Source organism: Seriola aureovittata, chromosome 6 (assembly GCF_021018895.1).
Source record: "Seriola aureovittata isolate HTS-2021-v1 ecotype China chromosome 6, ASM2101889v1, whole genome shotgun sequence".
Classification (NCBI taxonomy): domain Eukaryota; kingdom Metazoa; phylum Chordata; class Actinopteri; order Carangiformes; family Carangidae; genus Seriola; species Seriola aureovittata.
The window spans coordinates 17731604-17751499 of NC_079369.1; the positions used below are offsets into that span (position 1 = coordinate 17731604).

General features: G+C 41.2%; 2 protein-coding genes across 2 annotated transcripts; both read left to right on the forward strand.

The window, feature by feature from the left end:
• The first annotated feature begins 102 nt into the window (after positions 1-102).
• Positions 103-8618, forward strand: ctdspl3 (CTD (carboxy-terminal domain, RNA polymerase II, polypeptide A) small phosphatase like 3). The gene is made up of 11 exons (XM_056377662.1): positions 103-400; positions 2413-2536; positions 2672-2812; positions 3659-3773; positions 3877-3988; positions 4680-4766; positions 5191-5253; positions 5637-5716; positions 6965-7091; positions 7744-7839; positions 8101-8618. Exons 1-11 carry the CDS (start codon positions 272-274, stop codon positions 8164-8166), a joined length of 1140 nt encoding a protein of 379 aa, XP_056233637.1. The 5' UTR covers positions 103-271; the 3' UTR covers positions 8167-8618.
• Positions 8619-10791: 2173 nt separating this feature from the next.
• On the forward strand, positions 10792-19355 carry LOC130171024 (uncharacterized). The gene is made up of 5 exons (XM_056378792.1): positions 10792-10908; positions 13992-14276; positions 15971-16537; positions 17138-17351; positions 18635-19355. Exons 2-5 carry the CDS (start codon positions 14003-14005, stop codon positions 18888-18890), a joined length of 1311 nt encoding a protein of 436 aa, XP_056234767.1. The 5' UTR covers positions 10792-10908; positions 13992-14002; the 3' UTR covers positions 18891-19355.
• Positions 19356-19896: the final 541 nt, after the last annotated feature.

Sequence of the window (19896 nt, forward strand, 5' to 3'; positions counted from 1 at the left end):
CGTTGACGCTGGAGTTTTCTGAAGCACCGCCCAATAACAGCGTCCGCAGTGATGAACCTATCGCACCCCGGCAGATTTAAAACCACACAGAGTGATTCGAGAAGACACGGGGCTGAGCGGGGCGGGCGGAGCTACATCGACTCTCAGTAAGCTACTGTTTACAGACTGGTGGGAGTAGAAAAAGAAAAGCCAACCATCTAAACTAAAGCGACCAGCCTACTGTGGAGGAGTTTGTGTTTACATGTCTACAAGTCTCATATGAAGAAGAAAAATGAAACTCAGGTCTCAAAAAACGGTTACAGCTTGTTTGGAGACGCCGAGGAGAAACCGCCGCCCGTCCACCAAAGCGACGCCGAGAGGAAAGCGCCTATCGGTGACCGAAAGCCCGCTTCAAAACAAGGTAACTCATTTCCGTTTGCGACGATTATTTTCTAATATCCTTGTGATTGCTCCGTAAGTGTCCGTGGTATCGGTCCTCGTCGTGTTTAGTCACAGTTTCGGCCGTTGGGGGTGTTAGCCTAACGTGTTCCCATAACAAAATAGTAGGCGCTAACGTTAGCTCTTCGTGGTTGTGATGAAGCTGTATCCGGACGATAGGTGGTGATCTTCTTCACTAATGGCTCCTCTTTCCTCTCTTGTTTTATGAGTATCTGAAACAGCTGAGATGTAGGTAGTTATGAGGAGGGGCAATGTTCGTTGTTTTCTTCCTATGGACCCCCATGAGCTGTGTCCTTGAAAAAAGATTGAATTGAAAAGAAAGTCTGACCAGCAAAGAGGACCGAAGAATGTCTTCCGTATTTCTTAGCACAGTCTCCTTACTTCTGTTGAATTGCTTAAAAAGTGATTAATTTATAAAATTGGTGGGTTGGTGGACTTTTATGTCTAATTTGACAATTATATTTCTAATTTTTTTTATCATAATTTGCACCTCTGTATGTTGCTCTGTACCTAGGTGGAGGTGAGTGGTCGATGGTCAATTAATGAATTCGAGTTACATTGTCACCTTATAGTCTCAGTTTTGGGGCTAAAAATCTGCACAAGACAAATACTGTAAACGTATTTTCTTAATTTTAGGGGAGAACAATATATTGGACAAAGTAAACCAGTCGTACATATGCAGTCCAGTGTTTCGCAAATGTTGAAGATTTACTTGTGGAGGTGGGTGGCAGGGCGTAGGATTGATGTGCATAGAGAAGCTCATGCAGTTTAAAGGGGGAGAGTGTAAGCCAGGTTATTTTCTTGAAATACAATTTACAGAAGTCCCCTGAACGCCCCACATGCAAGTTATTGGTAGACCCCAACTAGTCCCCACTCAAGACTTGTGTGGCCAAAAATTAGTTAGTTTGAAAAAAGTGATGCAGGGGGTTCTTTTGTAAGATTTACCCAAACTGTACCCTGGTGATTTATTCTAACTGGGCCCAAGTAGAGCCTATACACGGGAAGCGCTGCAGTTGGTGAATGTTTTAAGTCCTTTAGGCTCTGCCAGTGTTTATGGCTACATCCCTGTATGCGATTGTGAGGTCGAGAATATAGAGCACTGTGACCTGGAGTCTGACGGAGGATTAAACAGACCAGTTACATGTGAGAGAGGGTCCCAGTAAAAGTAGGTCACATGGACACATGCATGCAGACTGTTTGCACTTTGACATGAGCAATGTATACTTGCTCTCCATGGTAGATTGATTTATAGGCTTCCATGTTGGCTTTGTCCTTTAGTGTGACTGCTGCAGGGTTAAAGGGAAAAACTAAGCAAATCACAACAAATACATATCATATAAGACTGAGACACAGCCTCTGTTGCTGCTGTTTTATTTGCCAAATAAGGACAAAAGCAAACCTACCTTGTGCATCCTTTCTTTACAGCAGACATGTCTGAAATGGTTAGCTGGTGCAGTCTTTTGTCTTTTGCGCATCTGTTTTGCATTTAAATAATAGCACAATCACAAGTTGTGGTGAAATCGTACGACTTCAGTCAGCATGCTGTCCTGGACAAAAGACCTCCTCTGGGCAACATTTGTGGTGGTGTTTGGTGTTTTGGTCTGAAAACATCTAAACAGTCACATTTTGTAGTTTTCATGAGTTTGAAGTCACAGTTTGAAACCAGACCTGAATATGATTTGAATTATACCTCAGCAGGGACGTGGAAACAAGCGCCTTTCTCGAAACTAACAGCTGTATGTAGTTTCAAAATGGGGTTTTGGTTTGATTGAGCTTGAACGTTTTCTTAGTGTTAAAAGCTGTGTGAACATTCAGTGATTTCACTTTCTGACTTACAGTACCTGATTCTTCTATGAGCAACAACACATAATAACAGTCTATTACTATATTTTGATGTTCCAATAGATAATGTTTTATAAATACTGCCCATCTCTAATTTTATGACTATATCTTTTTATCTCTTTATCTCTGTAGGTTGAAGAGACTTTGGATAATGACTCCCACCACTCTGATGATGAAGTTCCCACAATGACGAGGCGACCACTGCCTTGTGGCCGGCCAAGGAAGAGAGCCATCGCTGTCGATGACAGAGAAACAGGTATGTTTGGCAGCATCTAGTTATTCTCAAGGATGGGTTTTATTTAATCGAACCATTTCTTTTTTTCTGAGTTCCTCATGCCGTTTCCTGCGCTTGTTTTTGTGTTTTCTGACTGGTCCTCTTCTTGTGGTCTAGATTTGGCCTTCAAGACTCCGATCAGGCCCATCATGCGCCATGAGCGCATACTGTCAGAGATTGACCCAGGGTCTCCTTGCAACTCAACAGCCAGAAACATCTACTCGCCCATCGTGCGTTTCCTCACACCCAGCAAAGAGAGTGAGTGCAGCTACTGAGCCATAGAGAAGGACTTTAAACAATCTGTACTACATGAATGCAGGATCTCAAAAAGATTGTTTTGTGGGACATTAGAAATGCACTCAATGCTTCCACTGCTCTTTCATCCACTTTGGGAGATATCCATCCCTGCTCAGCGTGTTTTCTTTCCCTGTGATGGAAGTGACTGGGGGCCTAAACTCACTTACTAACCAGTATCTTTCTGGTGGCTTGTGGTAAATTCCCACCCTCCATGCATTAAATGGAAAAAGCAGCGTGAGCCTCTTGAACTGCTCGACAGACATTAATGTGGTGAGCTAGCAGTTGGTATTTATTTCTTTTGGTGAAGGACTCATTGTCCTTTTTTTTTTTTTTATAAGAACCAGCATGAGTCATTGTGAAAAAGTTGTTGTCACTCTGAAAACAATGTTGATGCTGTAAACAGCTTTTATAAATGATTCTCACTGTTTTGTGCACTGAGAGGCTCCAAACGCTTTGGTCACAGTTTTGATAATATTACGTTTTGGTGTGTTATTGTTAATAGCAAAGCATCTGTTAACACTGAGAACAGACAGGGAGCAAAGTACTGAAGAGCTTCCCATCATTTAATAATTTATACATGAAGTTCATCAAGTAATTCAAACTTCTGTCAGTTTCACATTCATTTCTTTCCACTTGTGTAGAGCTATTGTTAATTTAAGAAAATCCGCCTCTCATGGGAACAAAGGAAGGGTGGAAATCCCATTGAATGGCAGGGCCAGAGTATTAGGATTCCATGCTTGCTCAGAGATTAACAGGCTTGTGTTTCTCACAGTTTGTATGTGTTTTGTTTTGTTTTTTTCTGTCCAGATATGAAGTGTCCAGGTAGTGGAACCAATGTGTTGATGAGCCCAGAACAAGGTGTATTTGGTTATGGCTCCATCGACCTTCTGGTTGGAGACGAGGAAGATGACGTTTTCAATCCGTGAGTACATCCATCGTCTTCTGCTGTTGGCGTCACTTCATCCCATGAAATTGTTTATGTCCATTTGTATTTCTGTTTCCAAGACCATTATTTTCTTTTCTAGATTTACCTTCATCAAGAACATACCGTCGCAGTCTCAGCATTCCCGACCTCGACTTAGAGATATTCCCCCCAAGACCAGGAGCACGCCAGAGGCCACGCTGGTGGTCGACCTGGTGAGTTCATGCCTCTGTGGCTTCCTGCACTCGGGACATGGGCACAACAATTCAAATACATGAATATCCACCACATGTTCTTGATGAGTGAACTGATTAGCTTACTCAGTTGTCCTTAAGTTGGTTCAGTTGTTGTTTCTGTCACTTTTTTTTGCATGGCAACTACTGTTCTAGAGCATATATAAATGCACAGTACCGCATCGGTACTCAGCATCGACCATTACACAAGTTCAGGTATCCCAGTAGGTATCAGTAAGGATTGCATTGCAGTGGGTTGGATGTAGAGCAATGAAGTGGGTTGGATGTAGAGCAATGAAGAGAGGTCTTACATCAGCCAGTAGCAACTGAAATCCACACCAATTGTGGCAGAGCAACTTCTTCAGAGTCTACATGTTTTTGCCAAAAAGTACCTTGTCATAAGGGCTTAACATGTATTACATCATACACATGCTGCACCACGGTAGCTGCACATTGTTTTCCTGACCTAGGCTCAAACACAGTGGCTGTTTTGTTTTTGTCCATCTGCCTTGAATTTAGCCTTTTTGCTTGAGATGATCTTATTTTCTGTTGCTTAATTCAGAGATTATGGTAACTTGTGTTAACTGGTATGGATGTATGGATGATGCCAAAATCAGAAAGCAGTATCAAAAAACTAAAATAAACCAAGTTGGATTGATTCATGTCCTTCCAGGAGGAGACCCTGATGTTCAGCTCTCTGAACGTGATCGAAAACGCAGAGTTCACCTTCCACACAGCTTTCCAGGACCATCAGTACAAGGTGAGTGCTCACTGCACGCTGCCGCTCACAAACCTGTCTTTAAAGTCGAAGCACACTGAGCAAATGATTGCTGTCTGTTTGTAGTTTTCTGCCTAAATCCTGATAAAAACCACCCATGTAAAATGTTAAAACGCCTCATCTCAGCTCTGATAACACAGAAGTATTAGTAATGTGTTTTATCTTCAGTGTTATTAATGTGCATTTATCAGCTTTGGTGTTACGCTGTGCCAATGATCCTGAGAAACGCAATTTTATATTGTTTTTTGGTTTTTAAAAAAAATAAAAATAAGAAAAGCAACACAAACTGAGATGATGTAAAATGCTCTGTCAACAATAGGTTTAGATAGTTCAATTGGAACTGAGGAAGGAATACATATTAAGTTGTTTGTTCATTCATTCTTTCATCCTCCCTTGTTCTCAATAGGTGCACATGGTCCTACGACCACATGTGAAAGAGTTTCTGCAGTCCATGGCAAAAATCTATGAGGTATGTGTTAATCTGATATGAAATTAAGTTGTCTGGTCATTTATTGGTACAGTTGGCCATAGATGAGTGTCGTCTACAGAACAGTCTGTTTGTTTTCAGTGATATTCACCAATGAAAGTTTTATTCTGCAAAGTTTGAACTTTAAATATTGAAGGCTTTTCTGATGAACAGATGGTTTTCAGATCCTATACTCACACAGATACTTATTTTATACCTCTCCCTTTATTTTAATTTAATTCAACCACTTTAATTCCATCGTTATCTTACTTGTCTTTGTATATGAAAATAAATTGAACGATATGTAGGTTTCACGGTGTTCTGATGCCCGTTGAGTTCTGGTTTATATGGAATTGGTTCCAGCTGCTGTTTGTGTTCTGTTCCAGCTGTTTGTTTACACATGTGCAAAGAAGGAATATGCTGAGAAGATACTGGACATCCTGGACCCGCAGAGGAAACTGTTTCGGTATGTCTCCCTGACGTCTCCCTAAACTCTTTGCTTGACCACAGAGACTCGCACCCTCTCAGGTTTAGACTCTGCTGCCGACCCGTCTGTGACCAGCGGACTGACTCCTGGACGCTGCTCAGGAGCGTCACACGGTCTGTTTGTGGTGTGACCATTAGTTATTCGCTCTCAGTGTTCTCGTGTTAGGATTTAGTTGACTGTCTTCCAGAGTGAATTAGAGAGTACAGATGTGGCCACGTCATATGGTGAGGGCAGTATAAATTAGTTTTCCATTTGGCCTCAGGTGGTATAAACACAGCTGCTACTTTATCATCTAATCCTGGTCAGGACCCCACTTCACCCCCAGAACTGCCTGAATTCTTCATGGCATTGATTCAACAAGGTGCTGGAGACATTCCTTTAAGATTCTGCTCCGTGTTGATATAATAGCATCACACAAGCATGACCCAATCTGCCTGTTATCTTATTTACCTTCTCTCCTCAACACAGCGATTCCATCTGCAGACCTGCCGCTCACAGGGTGTGTTTTGTTTTTTTCATCCTGAATAAACTGTAGAGACTGGTGTGTGTGAAACTCCCAGGAGATCAGCGGTTTCAGAAATACTCAAACCAGTACCAGCAATCCTGCCATGCTCACTGAGATCACTTTTTGTCCACATTCAGATGTTTGGTTTTAGCAACAAATTAACCCCCTGGTATTTGCTTTTATACATTGAGTTACTTCCATGTAATTGATTGGTGTTTCTAATAAGGTCACTTACAAGTATGTAAAGGTAAATAGTTGCATATCAGAAAACTGGAAGAGTGAGACTGATACAGAGCCACAGGCCCAGGCCAAATTTAGAAAAAGGTACGTCGCTGTTTGCAACCTCTCCTTCTACAAACCAACGAGCCTAAAATCTATAATTTGCATTTGCAGTCTTCAAGTGTATCATAAGATATTCATTAAGACACTTTCACTGACCATGTTTAATTAAATTGATTCATTTTTAGGCACACGTTAATTACTGAAAATGCAAAGCTATGAGATCCTAATCACTGCTGAATCAAATGAACGTATTGTATTCACACAAATGTGGACAGTGTACGTACATACATATGGTATTGTCTGATAGGGAGAGAGATCCACGCCTCCTCTTCAGAGTGTTGCAGCCCCAGACATCGGCTACTTCCATATAAGTCAAAGACACACTTGGTTCACAGAAACAGGCGTAAATGTTTTTAACACTTTACTGTTTTTCCTTGTAGACATCGTCTGTATCAGGACGAATGTTCCTGCGTCCTCGGCCACTACATCAAAGATCTCAGCCACCTGGGGAGGGATCTCACCAAGACGGTGGTTCTGGACAACGCGCCGCACACATACCCGTACCATGTAAGCACTGTTTAGCTTTGGTTTCACGTGTCATCTTAAAATCTAGTGCTGTGTCATTTCCATTGATTTTTGAGGCTGCAGATGGTCTATAGTTTTGTGATTATCAGCAAATCCCAGTAAAAGACCAGCGACGTGTTTGTCCGTCTCTCTCTGATTTCCACTCAGACTCGAGCCCACTGGTTCTTACTGAAGATGTAAATGTTAAAAAAGAAATTAATGGGTTATTTCTGAAAAGAGCTTAACAATGAATGTTTAAACTCAAACTCAAACTGGACTGAAAACAGCATTTGTTGGGAACAGTGTTCAACTCACATAATTGAGTATTTACAGCAGCAGGACAATTTATTGTTTTGGTTTACTGATGTGTTTTTAATTGTGTTTGAACTACAGGGGAGCTCTACAAGAGGAATAAGATCTATAAGGTTTTAGATAGACAGTATTTGTTAGTCGATCGATTCAGCGTTGGTTTTGGTCTTTGCAAATGTTTGTTGACAAAATATAGAATATCACCAAACTTGCACTTAAATAACATTGAAAATGTTATTGATGAGTTTTTGAAGTAGAATTCATCCATACTAGATCTCCAGCAATCGTATCATCGCACAGCTGCACAATGAAAACGGCTAACTTAGGGTTTTTGTTGTTTTCATAGCTGATGAACACAATACCCATCAAGAGCTGGTCCGGAGAGTCAGCGGACAGAGAACTACAGAAACTCATCCCGTACATGGAGAAACTGTCTGCAGCGGTACGTCTGTCATATTATCAGCTTGTGTTTATTTCATGTTTGTTTCACACCTGGTTAGTAACAGAAACTAGCGGCTGTATCCTACAGTCCCCCTCCCCTGTGTGGACGAATGAGAATTACTCCAGCAGCTGGTCGGTTTCTCAGAGTATAACCAGTCAGTTCAGAATAAAACAGCTGGTTATCTGCAGCAGCATCTGCCCGCTGTCTTTCCTCCCCCGGTTTCATCGTTCTGTCCGAATATCTCCTGCTGTGTTTTTTCAGGAGGATTTTCGGGAGGTGCTGAAGAAGAGGAAGGATCACTTCCACAGGCTGCTGTCAGAGGACTGACAGGATTCTCCCCCACCTCATCCCTCACTTTAACTACTTAACGTGACTTTCGCAGCTCATGTTTGCTTTCTTTTTTGCTTTGGCTAAAAAAGCAGAATCCAGTTGGAATTGGCTATCCTGAAGCCCGTTGTGTTGTGGCGGACCTGCCTGCCCTCCTCCGTCCTCCCTGATGACTTAAAAGGCAGGCAGATCGGTATTTCAAACATGCTGCCGGTCGTTCGTCACCTAAACCCCCCTTTCTCCAGGACTCATTCCACAGGGCAATAACCTGCTACCCAGTGTTTGTGTATATTTACATGACAAAACTTGAAATATGTTGTTTATAGTCATAATTTTTTATTTATTGATTATATTGCTAATCAAAAGCCGTTTTCTCTGTATATTTTAGATATGCTTTTTTAATGCAATAAAATTACCCGATATATGGGAAAATAAAGCTCTTCTGTCAATCATTTTTGGTTTTACTTTGACCAGATTTTGTGTGTGTGTGTGTGTATTGTGTTTCAGCTCTGTGGCCTGATACTAAGTTAAATGCTGGAGCGTTGAAGTGTGTGAGATGAGTGATTTGTCATGAAAGCTGCTGCAGATCAGACTGAGGAGGAGGAGGTTAAAGTGAACAGCTGTTAATGCCGTCAGTGAGGTAACAGTGATAGGACAGAATGAAGCTGCACATCTGTGTCATCCTGTGTTAAAATCATGACTTTATAGATTCCACACATCCCCTTATTCTGGTGGGTTTTTATCAAATTGATGAATTGTAGTGAGACATTAGCGACGTTTTTATCTTCTGTGGGTTTCTAGCTCCCCTTCTGTGGTGTCACAACTGTGGTGTTAACTGCTGGCTTCTTTTGATTTCTGGAAAAAAAAAAAAAACATTCCTGCTGTTCAAACAAAGCTCATCACTTCCTGAGCAGCAGGAAAGCAGAAGTTCAGAAGAGCAAATGGAAAACTTTGGGAAATATGGTGGAATCACTTTTGTGTTATAGCAGTCAGAGGGTGAGTGAAACTGTATTAATGTAGGATTGCACATTTTCCTTTTTAATGTACTGTATATTCAGATTGTTGTCACCATACTGGGATCTAAACTTATCTATGGCATGTCAGGTTCTCTACAAACAGCTGAATATGAGGAAGTATCAGTTGTTGCTGAGGAAAAAGTTCCCACAAGACTAATTATTTGTATTTGATTATAAATATGAACTACGTCTTGAAAGAATAATAGAGAAATGCCAAAGTTAAACTGTGAAGCTTGATAATGCTTAATTTTACTGGTCTGAAAGTTCTAATTTATTTCCAGATAATGTAAGAAGTTTCCTGGAAAAGAAGTTGTACAATTTGGACCTGGTTACAAATAAAACAGTGATCACTTGGCACATTTCAGTTTTCTCTAAACGCAGAACATGAACAACCTCAAGACTTTTATTCAGAGGATAACAGGCGAATTAAACATGAAATGTGTCCACAAACAAATAATTCAGGAGAAATGAAGAATAAAGTTTCCAATTACAAATGAGCAGGTGATACATTTTCACTGGGGTTTAAATGGAACAATTTCTTTGATGGAAATTCATCTGGAAATCAGCAACAACCTCAGCACAACTAACTGAACTAAAACAACAGTGTCAGAGCTTTGTCTCTTATTTTCCCTCTAATTAACCAAATGTCTTTTTCCAAGGAATTATTAGGAAACAACAGACCTAAATTTCCAGTTAATGAAGGTTTAGACTATGACTGAAAATAGTGGGGGAAAAAAATCAAATAGAAATACAAAGAGTCCAAAACAAATATATTGACTTTAACAGTGATATAAAGCAGAAAAACAAGACCTCCTCACATTTAAGAAGCTCAAGCAAACAAGTTTTTGTCATTTGTGCTTCAGAAATAACTTACTTAGCATCAAGCAGTTATCAAAAAATGTTGAGGAATAATAGTCTGTTGATCATTTTCTGATGCTGCAGCTAAAAAACAAAACGAAACATGATACAACAGGAATATTGGAGACCATCAGATAAAACAAAATATCAGACTCTCTGGGTTCTAGGAGCATATATATATATATATATATATATACACACACTCACGCGCGCACACACACACACACACACACACACACACATATATGGGCCTGTATATATAAATGAGTCAGTGCTAAAGAAAATAAAGAGTGGATCCACATTTAGTGTGTTTTTACAAAATACAAAAGCACAATAAGAAACTCCCCGTGAACATCTTGAGTCTGCGGTTCCTCATAATGATACTATGGTGATAAATACAGGACTTAATCCAGTGAAGTCACAGTAGCTGCACACTATCGGTCTGTGTATGAATATTAGAGGAGTGCTGCAGTTTAGTTCCAGTGTAAATGTTTACTGCGCTGTTTAGATAAACTCGTGTTTGTTATGTTATTGTTAATGTTGAATTTAAAGGTAAACTGAACGTGAGTTGCCCCCCCCCCCCCCCCCCCCCCGCTCTTGCTGCTGCTCTTCTGGTTTTATTTGCTCCATATGGTGTTTGACATGGTACCCGGGAAGAAAAAAAAAAAACTCCTGTGTGGGCGGAGGAAAAGCCTAGTATTTTGTCCGTCCTGAAATTTGATTCAGAAGTTCAGGATCCTGGAAGACAAAAAGCAAACGGAGGGGGAGGGAAGAAAGGCAGACACGGACTGAGGGGTTTTCTTTTTTTTTTTTTTTTTGACTGCGAGAAGAGTAAACTCACCAAATACTCTGCAGCCTCCGACAAAAAGTAAGTTCATTTATACCAGTAATCTCTCTTTCCATAAACGCATTTAATGGAGCCAAATGAATTCCCATTTCTCTCTGAGGTGTAACAGTGAACTGCTGTAATTGCTGCTGAATGGCCACAAAATATGAGATTAGTGCTTGGGAATGACTCGTGTGTCCTTTACGCACAGATTCGTGCGGACTCTGGCGCGTTTGGGTTTTATTTTATTTATTTATCACCAAATTAAGCATTGCCTGCAACCCGTTTGCTGAGAGAGCAGACTTCATTTGCTCTGAGGAAGAGATATTTAAAAGTTTTTCTTTGAGAGAGTTGCTCAGCTGCAGGGGAAAAGTTATTTTTCAGCGGAGAGTAAAAAAGCACATTGCCCCCCTACGCGCGTTTCCACATCCACGCCAGCTCCGAGAACCAGCGAGATTTACTCCCCTCCGAGTCCTAATTGCGCTCTATACATGGTAAAGTCCTCATTGTTTGGAGAAAGATCCTCGCCGCAGATTTTTGCGTGCGCCACAGCCGGATGTGCGCCAAAATAAAAAAATCCAGGAGAAAATGCCCCAAATTCAGTCTGCAGATGTTAATAAGAGGCTCTAAAAAATCAACACATTGTTCAAATAGCGGCAGAGCAACAAAGGCGCGTCTTTGGTGTTATTTAACTCTCACTCCTCAGAGGCTTTTGTCCATATCGACGTGCAATTAGCGCGTTTTTATGGCAGAAGACGGATTCTGATCCTTGTACCAGGCTGTAAAAATATTACATTACGAGTAAAAGTCTTGCATTCAAAATTATAATTAAATAAGTGTGCATAGGTACTGGCAACAAAATGTATATCAAGTAGAAAAAGTGTCATTATGCAGAGTGAACCTGTCTGTGTTCGCATCATTAGTGTTGTAGGAGGTCAAAGTGAAGCTGTATTTATCAGCTTCATACACTGTTTGGTATAACAATGGATTCTGTATTCATAAAGTGATGGCATGCTTTGTTTTTAAAATCCAATCTGAAAGTAATAGCAGCTCTTATATAACCGAGTAAAAAGTGCAATATTTCCTCCTGAAAGGTAAAAAAGAAAAAGAAAAAGAAAATTGTACTTAAGTGCAGTACTCCAATAAATGTATTTAGATACTTTCCACCTCTGCAAACTGTCTGTGACTCTCCGTAGTGATTTTATTGTTAATTACCCTCTAGATTAAATTCGACTTTTAGGTATTTCATTATATGTATTTCAGAGTTATATATATATATATATATATATAACTGTGTATCTGTCCTGGTACCAACCTAATCCTGCTATGTGTTATGTCTGATCATAATTCATAATATCTGCAAGCTACTGAATATGCTATCACAGTGGTATTTTTTTGTTGAATATTAGGCACTTTCATCTCTTGAAGCCTTTAAAATATTCAAAATCGCTTACAAAATGGAAACTTTCAACTCTTCAGGGTTCTGCAAAACCTTAAAATAGGTGAAAAAATTTTAAAAAGCCAGATACTTTCACTGCTACAAGCCACGGCAAAACTGAGGCCATAACCGGAGATAAGGTGTCACAAGCCAAAATGGTTGGGAATCAGTGTGACATTAAGCCAACTACACCTGTGGTGCAAGTGGTGCTCCATCATAACAGCTGCAGCAGCCAAGATTTCAGACACACTGAGATCACAAGTTCAAGTTGCCTCAGCGCAGGCCTACCCCTCCTTTAGGTTTGGATTTTGGATAATTTATTTATTCAGTTGAATTGTCTTTTTCTGTTCATTTTATTGTCCAACATGGAGGTTTAATGCCTTTTAAAAAGAAGTCAGTTCTGATGGAGAAATACTGATTTACTGGAAATGGAAACTACAATGTGTTTGTTGCATCATTTATCAAAACATGACGGGTACAGTACATGATGTTAAAAGGATGGTTTGACATTACGGGATATATGTTTATTCGCTTTCTTGCTGAAAGTAAGACGAGGAGAGTGATATCACTCTCATATTTGTCTGTTAAATATGAAGCTAGAGCCAGGACTCTGTTAGCTTAGCTTAGCATAAAGACTGGAAACAAGGGGAAACAGCTAGCCTGGCTCTGTCCTGTGGCATCAAAAACCTACCACCTCCGGCCTGTCTGAAACCCACAAATGACCAGAGCAGTCACAGAGGATGTGATCTCAGTGTCCTGGCTGCATGGCCAAACCAAGCTGCAGTCTGTTTTGTTAGAGAGGTTAATCAGTCCTATTGCATGTTATTCCTGAATGTTCTCAAAAGTACATTATATTATAATTGAAAAACATTAGAAGAGGCTTCAAGAAAACAAAACATTTTAAATGATACCAACTCAAACCTGCAGAACCAACATCACCTTACAGGAAGATAAACTCTAACATCCTGTCAGTGATGATTATAGTGTGATCACAGACATTAACTCATATCAACATTAATTTCCTTTATTCCCACAAAAAGCCCATTTCCTCACATCAGTTTGACATCACTCCACACAAAGTCCCAGTAAAGTTCTGGTTATAAGGGTTTATTCTTCTTCTTCTCATTCTTTAAATGGAGGTTAAACCATAGTCCCGTCATGGTAAACTTATAGTAAACTGACTGTCAACTTTTTCAAAACAGAGGTTACAAAGTGCTTTACGGGTAGAGGAAAGGGAAAAAATACAAGAAATGATAAAGTGTAAAAGAAAATTAGGAACAATAACAAAGAAAACAAGCAGGTTTTAAGTTAATTCTGAAATACTGAGCTGGCTTCTCCAGCTTCTGTAGTCTTCTTGTTGCCGCTCTGTGATTTTCTGGGTGGAAACCTGGATTTGAATAACTTTGTATTTAAGTTGAGAACAGTTTTCCAAAGTTTTTTTAATAACATTAATTGTTCTGTCAGGGTTCATGTTGATGTGGCACCAGTTACTTGAATAATTGACTCTAATGAAAAGTAAAGATGAAACTCTGGGTTCTACAGAAAGGTGCTTTTTTTTTAAGATGTGTGCAGATCTTCTCTGACACTTGGAGAATAGAGGGGATTTCTCTGCCGCACGTTTCCCTGCTTTGGTGTTTTAAACTGATTTTTCTGGCTTTGTTTCTGGACCTCTTCCTGCTCCTCCCAGGCTGAGTGACTATGAGCACCTCGGGGCTTCAGGCCACTAACCGGCAGAACGTGAAGGAGCTCGACAGCATGAAGGAGTCCATCAGCGACATTATCAACCAGCTCCAGGACATCGACCCGGCCAGGCTGTCCTTCTCCCCCTTCCTGGACCTGGACACTCAGATCTCTTTGGCGCCGGTGTCAGACAGCCCCGAGTCCTCGGTGGAGGAGCTGCACTCGTCCTCCCACTCCGTCTCCGGCTCCCAGCGCTCCCTTGAACCGCCACCAGCAACCAATCAGCCAAAGAGTGAGTTATTACTGCAACTTTTTACTGTCTGTCTGATGGAGCTGTAGGATTTGAGGGGAGGCCAGAGCAAATGATCAAAGTCGGGTTTGAGTCCACACTGGATCCAAAGGGAGTTATGACAGAGTCAGGACTGATTAAAGAGGAACAACAGTTAATAAATAAACAGTGCAGATGTCTCTCTAGTTATGAAAATGAGGTTCAGTAAGAGCTCTGGGTTAAATCAGCATCCATGCCATCAATGCATGAAAGTTTCAGGATCTTTAATTCCTTTCTGCAGGTTTAGATTTTTGGTTGAAGTTGTTTGTAGAGCTGAGCACGACATAACAAATCCGGACGAGGTGGGAAAACATGTTTTTCACTTTTGATTTTGTTTTAATCGATAGAAATAATGCAATGATAATAGCATTCAATACAGATACACTGGAGTATTACCATTGAAAAGCAAGCAGGTGTAATGGTCTACCAAATAGAAAAGGCTTTGATTATTATGTGATTTAAGACTTGAAGTCTAATTTAATGTTTTATTGGTTGCTGTATGATGATTTAAGAGCCACAGTTAGTAAAATATCCATTTCTGATCAGTATTCATGGATGCAAGATTGTGTTTGAGGATGGGAACCTTTTTTTGTGGCAGATTTTTGTTTCTGACAAATGTTCCACTACTGCAACGGTATTTGTGGCGTCTTATTGAGTCCATGTGGACCTGGCACATGCATGTGCATAACACGATAAATAACCAACTGACTAATTTACACAGAAAAAGTTTGAAGTCAAAAAAGACACGAGACAGACAAAGATGTTGAAGAAGTGTTTTAGAGACAGAAGAGCTACTGTCCTCCAGGAGGGAGACCTCATCTATAATCCGAAGTGGGTGAATGTTTGCAACCATTGACAACACAAGTAGCTCATGCTTCAACCTAGAAAACGCTGAGATCTTCAATAGATGTCAACATGGTTGCCTGTAGCAACAGTGAAAACACCAGGGTAAAAGTTACAGCCACAGTTGTTCCATCATAAATGGTTAAAATCAGTGTTGGATTATTTTTGCATTTTGGTTCAAAACCATTTTCTAAATGTGGATTTTTATGAGCTTTTATTTCTGCAGTGAGGGTTGATGTCGATCTGGCCTCTTTCTGCACATTGCAATCAGTCACATGCTTGAGGAAACGTCCCTGCCCTGCCTGTGGCTCTCAGCCCTGAGCCCATTTTTCTCCTTGTGAAGACATACATGTTTGAAATCACAAATACAAAAGGCTCAGTAGTTTCCTAAAACATATGGGCGCTGCACAAAAAAGAACTTGTTCATTCATTTGGGACTATTTTCAGCTGCGGATCAATACACATTTGGTGCCCTAGTGACTGCAGCAGGATGTTGAATGTGGGATTGAAGCAATGAATGAGTTCATCTTAAGGAAGGGACAGAGAAAGAATGAGGCTTTGGCTACACAGAAAAACACTGGTTAGTGGGATCAGTTTATTGCTGGTTTGGGTCTTTTAAAGGTATTTGTTGGCAATAAGATAAATCACACTTTTACAAAGCTCCAAGTAACCCTTCTAAAAGTTTATATGAGGCCCAGGCCTCGTGCTCCACGGTGGACACATAGAAGTGAGGGACTGATTACTGTAAACCTGCAGTTGATTGTTTTCAGTATCTGGTTTTGATGTTGTATTAAAATGTGCTCTGATTTGAACAGGCTCTGCTCCCTGCCACCAGCAGCCCGGAGACGGCCTCCCAGAACAGCCACGAGCAGATCAGACAGAGGAGGGGGAGCTGGATCAAACTCTTTCCAGTCCGATCATCACAGCGCACAATTTGGATGGTGCCACGGAAAACTGCATCAGCAGTCCAACCCCGGCCTCTCAGGGAGACATTCCCAATGGCACAGACACACCGAGATGGAGTCCAGAATCCACCAATCTGGACTGCACTGTGGACGAGGGACGACCTCTGATAGGCCCGCCGCCGGAGACCGTGGAGTTGACAGTGTGGAGCTCAGAGGGGCGGGGAGAGACTTGCCAGGCTGCAGAGGAGGCTTCGGATCGGGGACGATGCTGCTGCCGCTGCTGCCGGTGTCAATGCTGTCAGAGCGGCCGCGTTCCCGCCTTCTTCTCAGTCCTGGCCTCTCTTCTGTGTGCAGGCGGGATGCTCTATGCACTCTATTTCTATGTCCCCATTAAACCCCCCGACTGCCCCGACATAGCCAGCCGCGTCATTTTCACCTTCCGCTGCTGCGTGGTGGCAGCCATCCCCATCCTGCTCGGTACGCTTCAAACACCTGCACGCTGACATTCAAAAAGAGCCGGTGTGAGCAGCACAAATGAAACATAAAGATTAAGAGAGGATTTGGTTTGTCTGGCCGCCTCGTCTCGGAATGTTTCAATGTCTCCTGTCCCCTTTAATTTCATGCGCTTTCAACCTCAGTGCAGCAGACGTCTTCCCAGGCCTCTGGAGAGAAGCATAATTTCCTTCTCCTGCACATAGCTTTAAATGGAAACTACAATAAGAGGTTGGCTGCCTCCTTTCTCTCCCAGGCTGTGGCCTAATTGTTTCAGAATATTTTAATCACTTCCCAACCAGGGCGACTACAATGAGAGGGCAGGTGGCAAAAACATCCAAAACCAAAGCCTGTGCAGACCATTTTCCTCTCACCTATTTGTCAAGCTGATGTCAGTGAGGAGTATTTGCATGTGGGCCATTCTGCTGGCAGTTGCTGTATTCAAATGAAGGAATTAGAAAAACAAAGTATGCTGTCACATGAGATCAAGTGCAGCTAGGAGTTGCTGAAAGTTGAGAGTTGTTTGTGGAAAAATGGCCCAGATTCAAGATGCTAACTGACTTTTTGCTCTTTTATCCCTCTCAGCGATGCTCGTGGGTGCAGCGTGCCAGTTCTGCACCGCTTCCTTCGATCTGCAGGAGTCATTTCCCAGAAGACGTGCGGTTCAGCAGCTGTTTGTCACGGCGTCCTTGGAACAGCTTCTCCTCTATGTCCTCAACCTCGTTGTTATGGCCACTTTACTGCCTCAAGACCAGCTGAAGTTGGTGCCTATACTGGTTGCCATGTTCATCTTTGGAAGGTGAGGCTTAAAAGTGGAACAGAGGGGCATTTTGTAAAAGGTGGCTCAGAAAAGTCAGATGAAAAGTCAGGGGATCACCAGAGTCATTTGGCTTCATCCTTTCAGGACCATAAATATCTGCACAAAATTTCACATCAGTCCATCCAATAGTGGCTGAGATATTTCAATCTGGACCAAAGTGGTGGACTGAGAGACCAACATGGCCATTCCTGCAGCCATGGCTAAAAACAAACACAACCACTGTCATTAACAAAGCCAAAGAGAATTTTGGCAGCATATTGTAGACAGACTGTGACACAAGTAAAGAATAACTCCTCCTCCAAACTCCCAGTTTTTTGCAGCACTCTGCTTGTGTCCAGCCACTGTGCATTCAAGTCCAATATGAATGATGGGAGTTTTGTTTATAAGTGCTAAAATTATTGTACTAGATAGTTATATAACATGCCACATCAAACAGATCTGAAGTTGTTTAAAGACCTTTAGACTGATGTTCTGACCCTCTTGTATTGCTAATTGGTTTCTGGGTGTCTGCTTCTTTAATTTTACTTTATGGGTTTTGTACAGATTAAACAAAATAGATATAATGTGTTAATTAATGAGCTTTAGAGGCCTTCAAAGAGAGCCAGGGTAGCTGTTCTTTGTTCACATTATTTAAGCTAAAATCAGCTAAGATATATTTACCTACATATGAAAATATGACTTTATTTTATTTAAGTGACATTTAACATTGTCTGCATCACAATGCATTTAAAAGCTTTGATATATATATATATATATACACACACACACACACACATACAGTATAGTATAACATCTGCATTATTATTAGTACTTTTACTTTTAATACTTTGATTACACTCTCCTGAGTACACTTACATACTTTTACTTAATTAATATTTTCAATTTTTTCATTTGTAAAAGATATTTTACATACAGTGTAGCGTTAATACTTTCTCTTAAGTAAAGGACCTGAGTGCTTCCTCCACCACTGGAAGACACTGTGTTTTAGTTTGGTAGATAGGTTTTAACACTGCAAGTGAAGCCAAGTCTAGAAACTAGCCTGACCTGAGCCAGCGTATTATGGGGGGAGAAGTTTCCATTGTAACTTATGTCAGACTTATTTTAACCTCCTGTATGAAACAAATTTTCCTGACAATGATCCTGATTGACAGGAAGTGAGTTTGGTTTGACTGGTAATCTTGCTTCATCAAACTGTCATCAGACAGGCCGTGATGTTTGAACTTGATCTGATTCCCTGTTTTGGTTTCTTTAATCCTCTACAGGCTTGTTTATTGGGTCAGCCTGAACGTGTGCAGCTCCTGGCGTGGCTTCGGCTCCGGCCTGACTATCTTCCCACTCCTCGCCATGGTGGCTTTGAATCTGTTCCTCATGTACATCCTGAATCTCAAAGCGCCACTTTTTGGCTCTCAGGACGTCCTCTATAATCAGGTCACCCCCTCTTCCTGGTCAGGGGAGACATCACAGAGCCCGAGTGGCAAACCAGGCATCCTACCCACAGACATCCTGGACTCTCAGTGAGAAGGCGAGCCGCGCTTTCTTCTTTCAGAGGAGGAGATCTTTCCAAAAATAGTCCATTCCTGTGGTCTGCAGTTCAGCACAGCTACACACGCTGCCACTATAACCTCCAAGTCTGTGACGGCTTAACTTGTATTTTTGCTCCTCCTATACAGGACTGTCTTTTTTAATGTGGATTCATGCTTATTATCTGAAATGCAAGAGCTCTTTGCCTGCTAGTGGCAGGCGAAGCCTTTGAACAATGCTGTAGTCTTAAAACATGTGTCCTTTTAAGCTATTCCAGTGCCTATATTTAATGTTTTGAACTCTAAGTACTTAAAAACTCTGCTATATATATATATGGCTGAATTTGGGTTGACCTTAAAAAACCACTAGCAAAGCAACTTCAGTTCTCAGACTTTATTATTATTTCAACTGTCCCAAGAAGTTTGTACGTGATGAAGGCAGAATAAAAGCCATTTGTAAAAACGTCTTTTCATCTTTTCCAGTCGGTTTTGACCAGTCGCTGCTTTTGCTCTGAGCAGCTATTCCTGGAGAAACTGCAGCGTGTGTTTTCGGTGCTGCGGCTGTCATTATGTGATGACATGCTCTCCATGTTCTCTAGTTGCTCTCCATCTCCACCCTGCTGGTGTCCCGCGGCTGGTGTTGCTCGCTCGGTTTGTGGCACCAAAACGAGGCCGAAACAAAAACAAGATGCAGGAGATGGTTGAGAGGAAGATTAATGAGCTATCCAAATTACTATAATCAAAGGCAAGTCATTTTTGACTAAAAGTGAAAATCAACATTTTTCAACTTCAAATGCTAGGATTCATTAGCTTTTTCCAGTTTAATGAAAGAAAGGTTTCATTCCTGCACAGCCAGTCATGTCCAACAGAGGTGCATGACCAAAACATTGTGTCTCTGATCAACTCAGTGCTGATACTTTTCTTTCTTTCACATTATTTTTTTCTCTTATGCACCTGTCTGTCAGGTGTGCATTATATAACACTAAGTTTTACCAATTTAATAC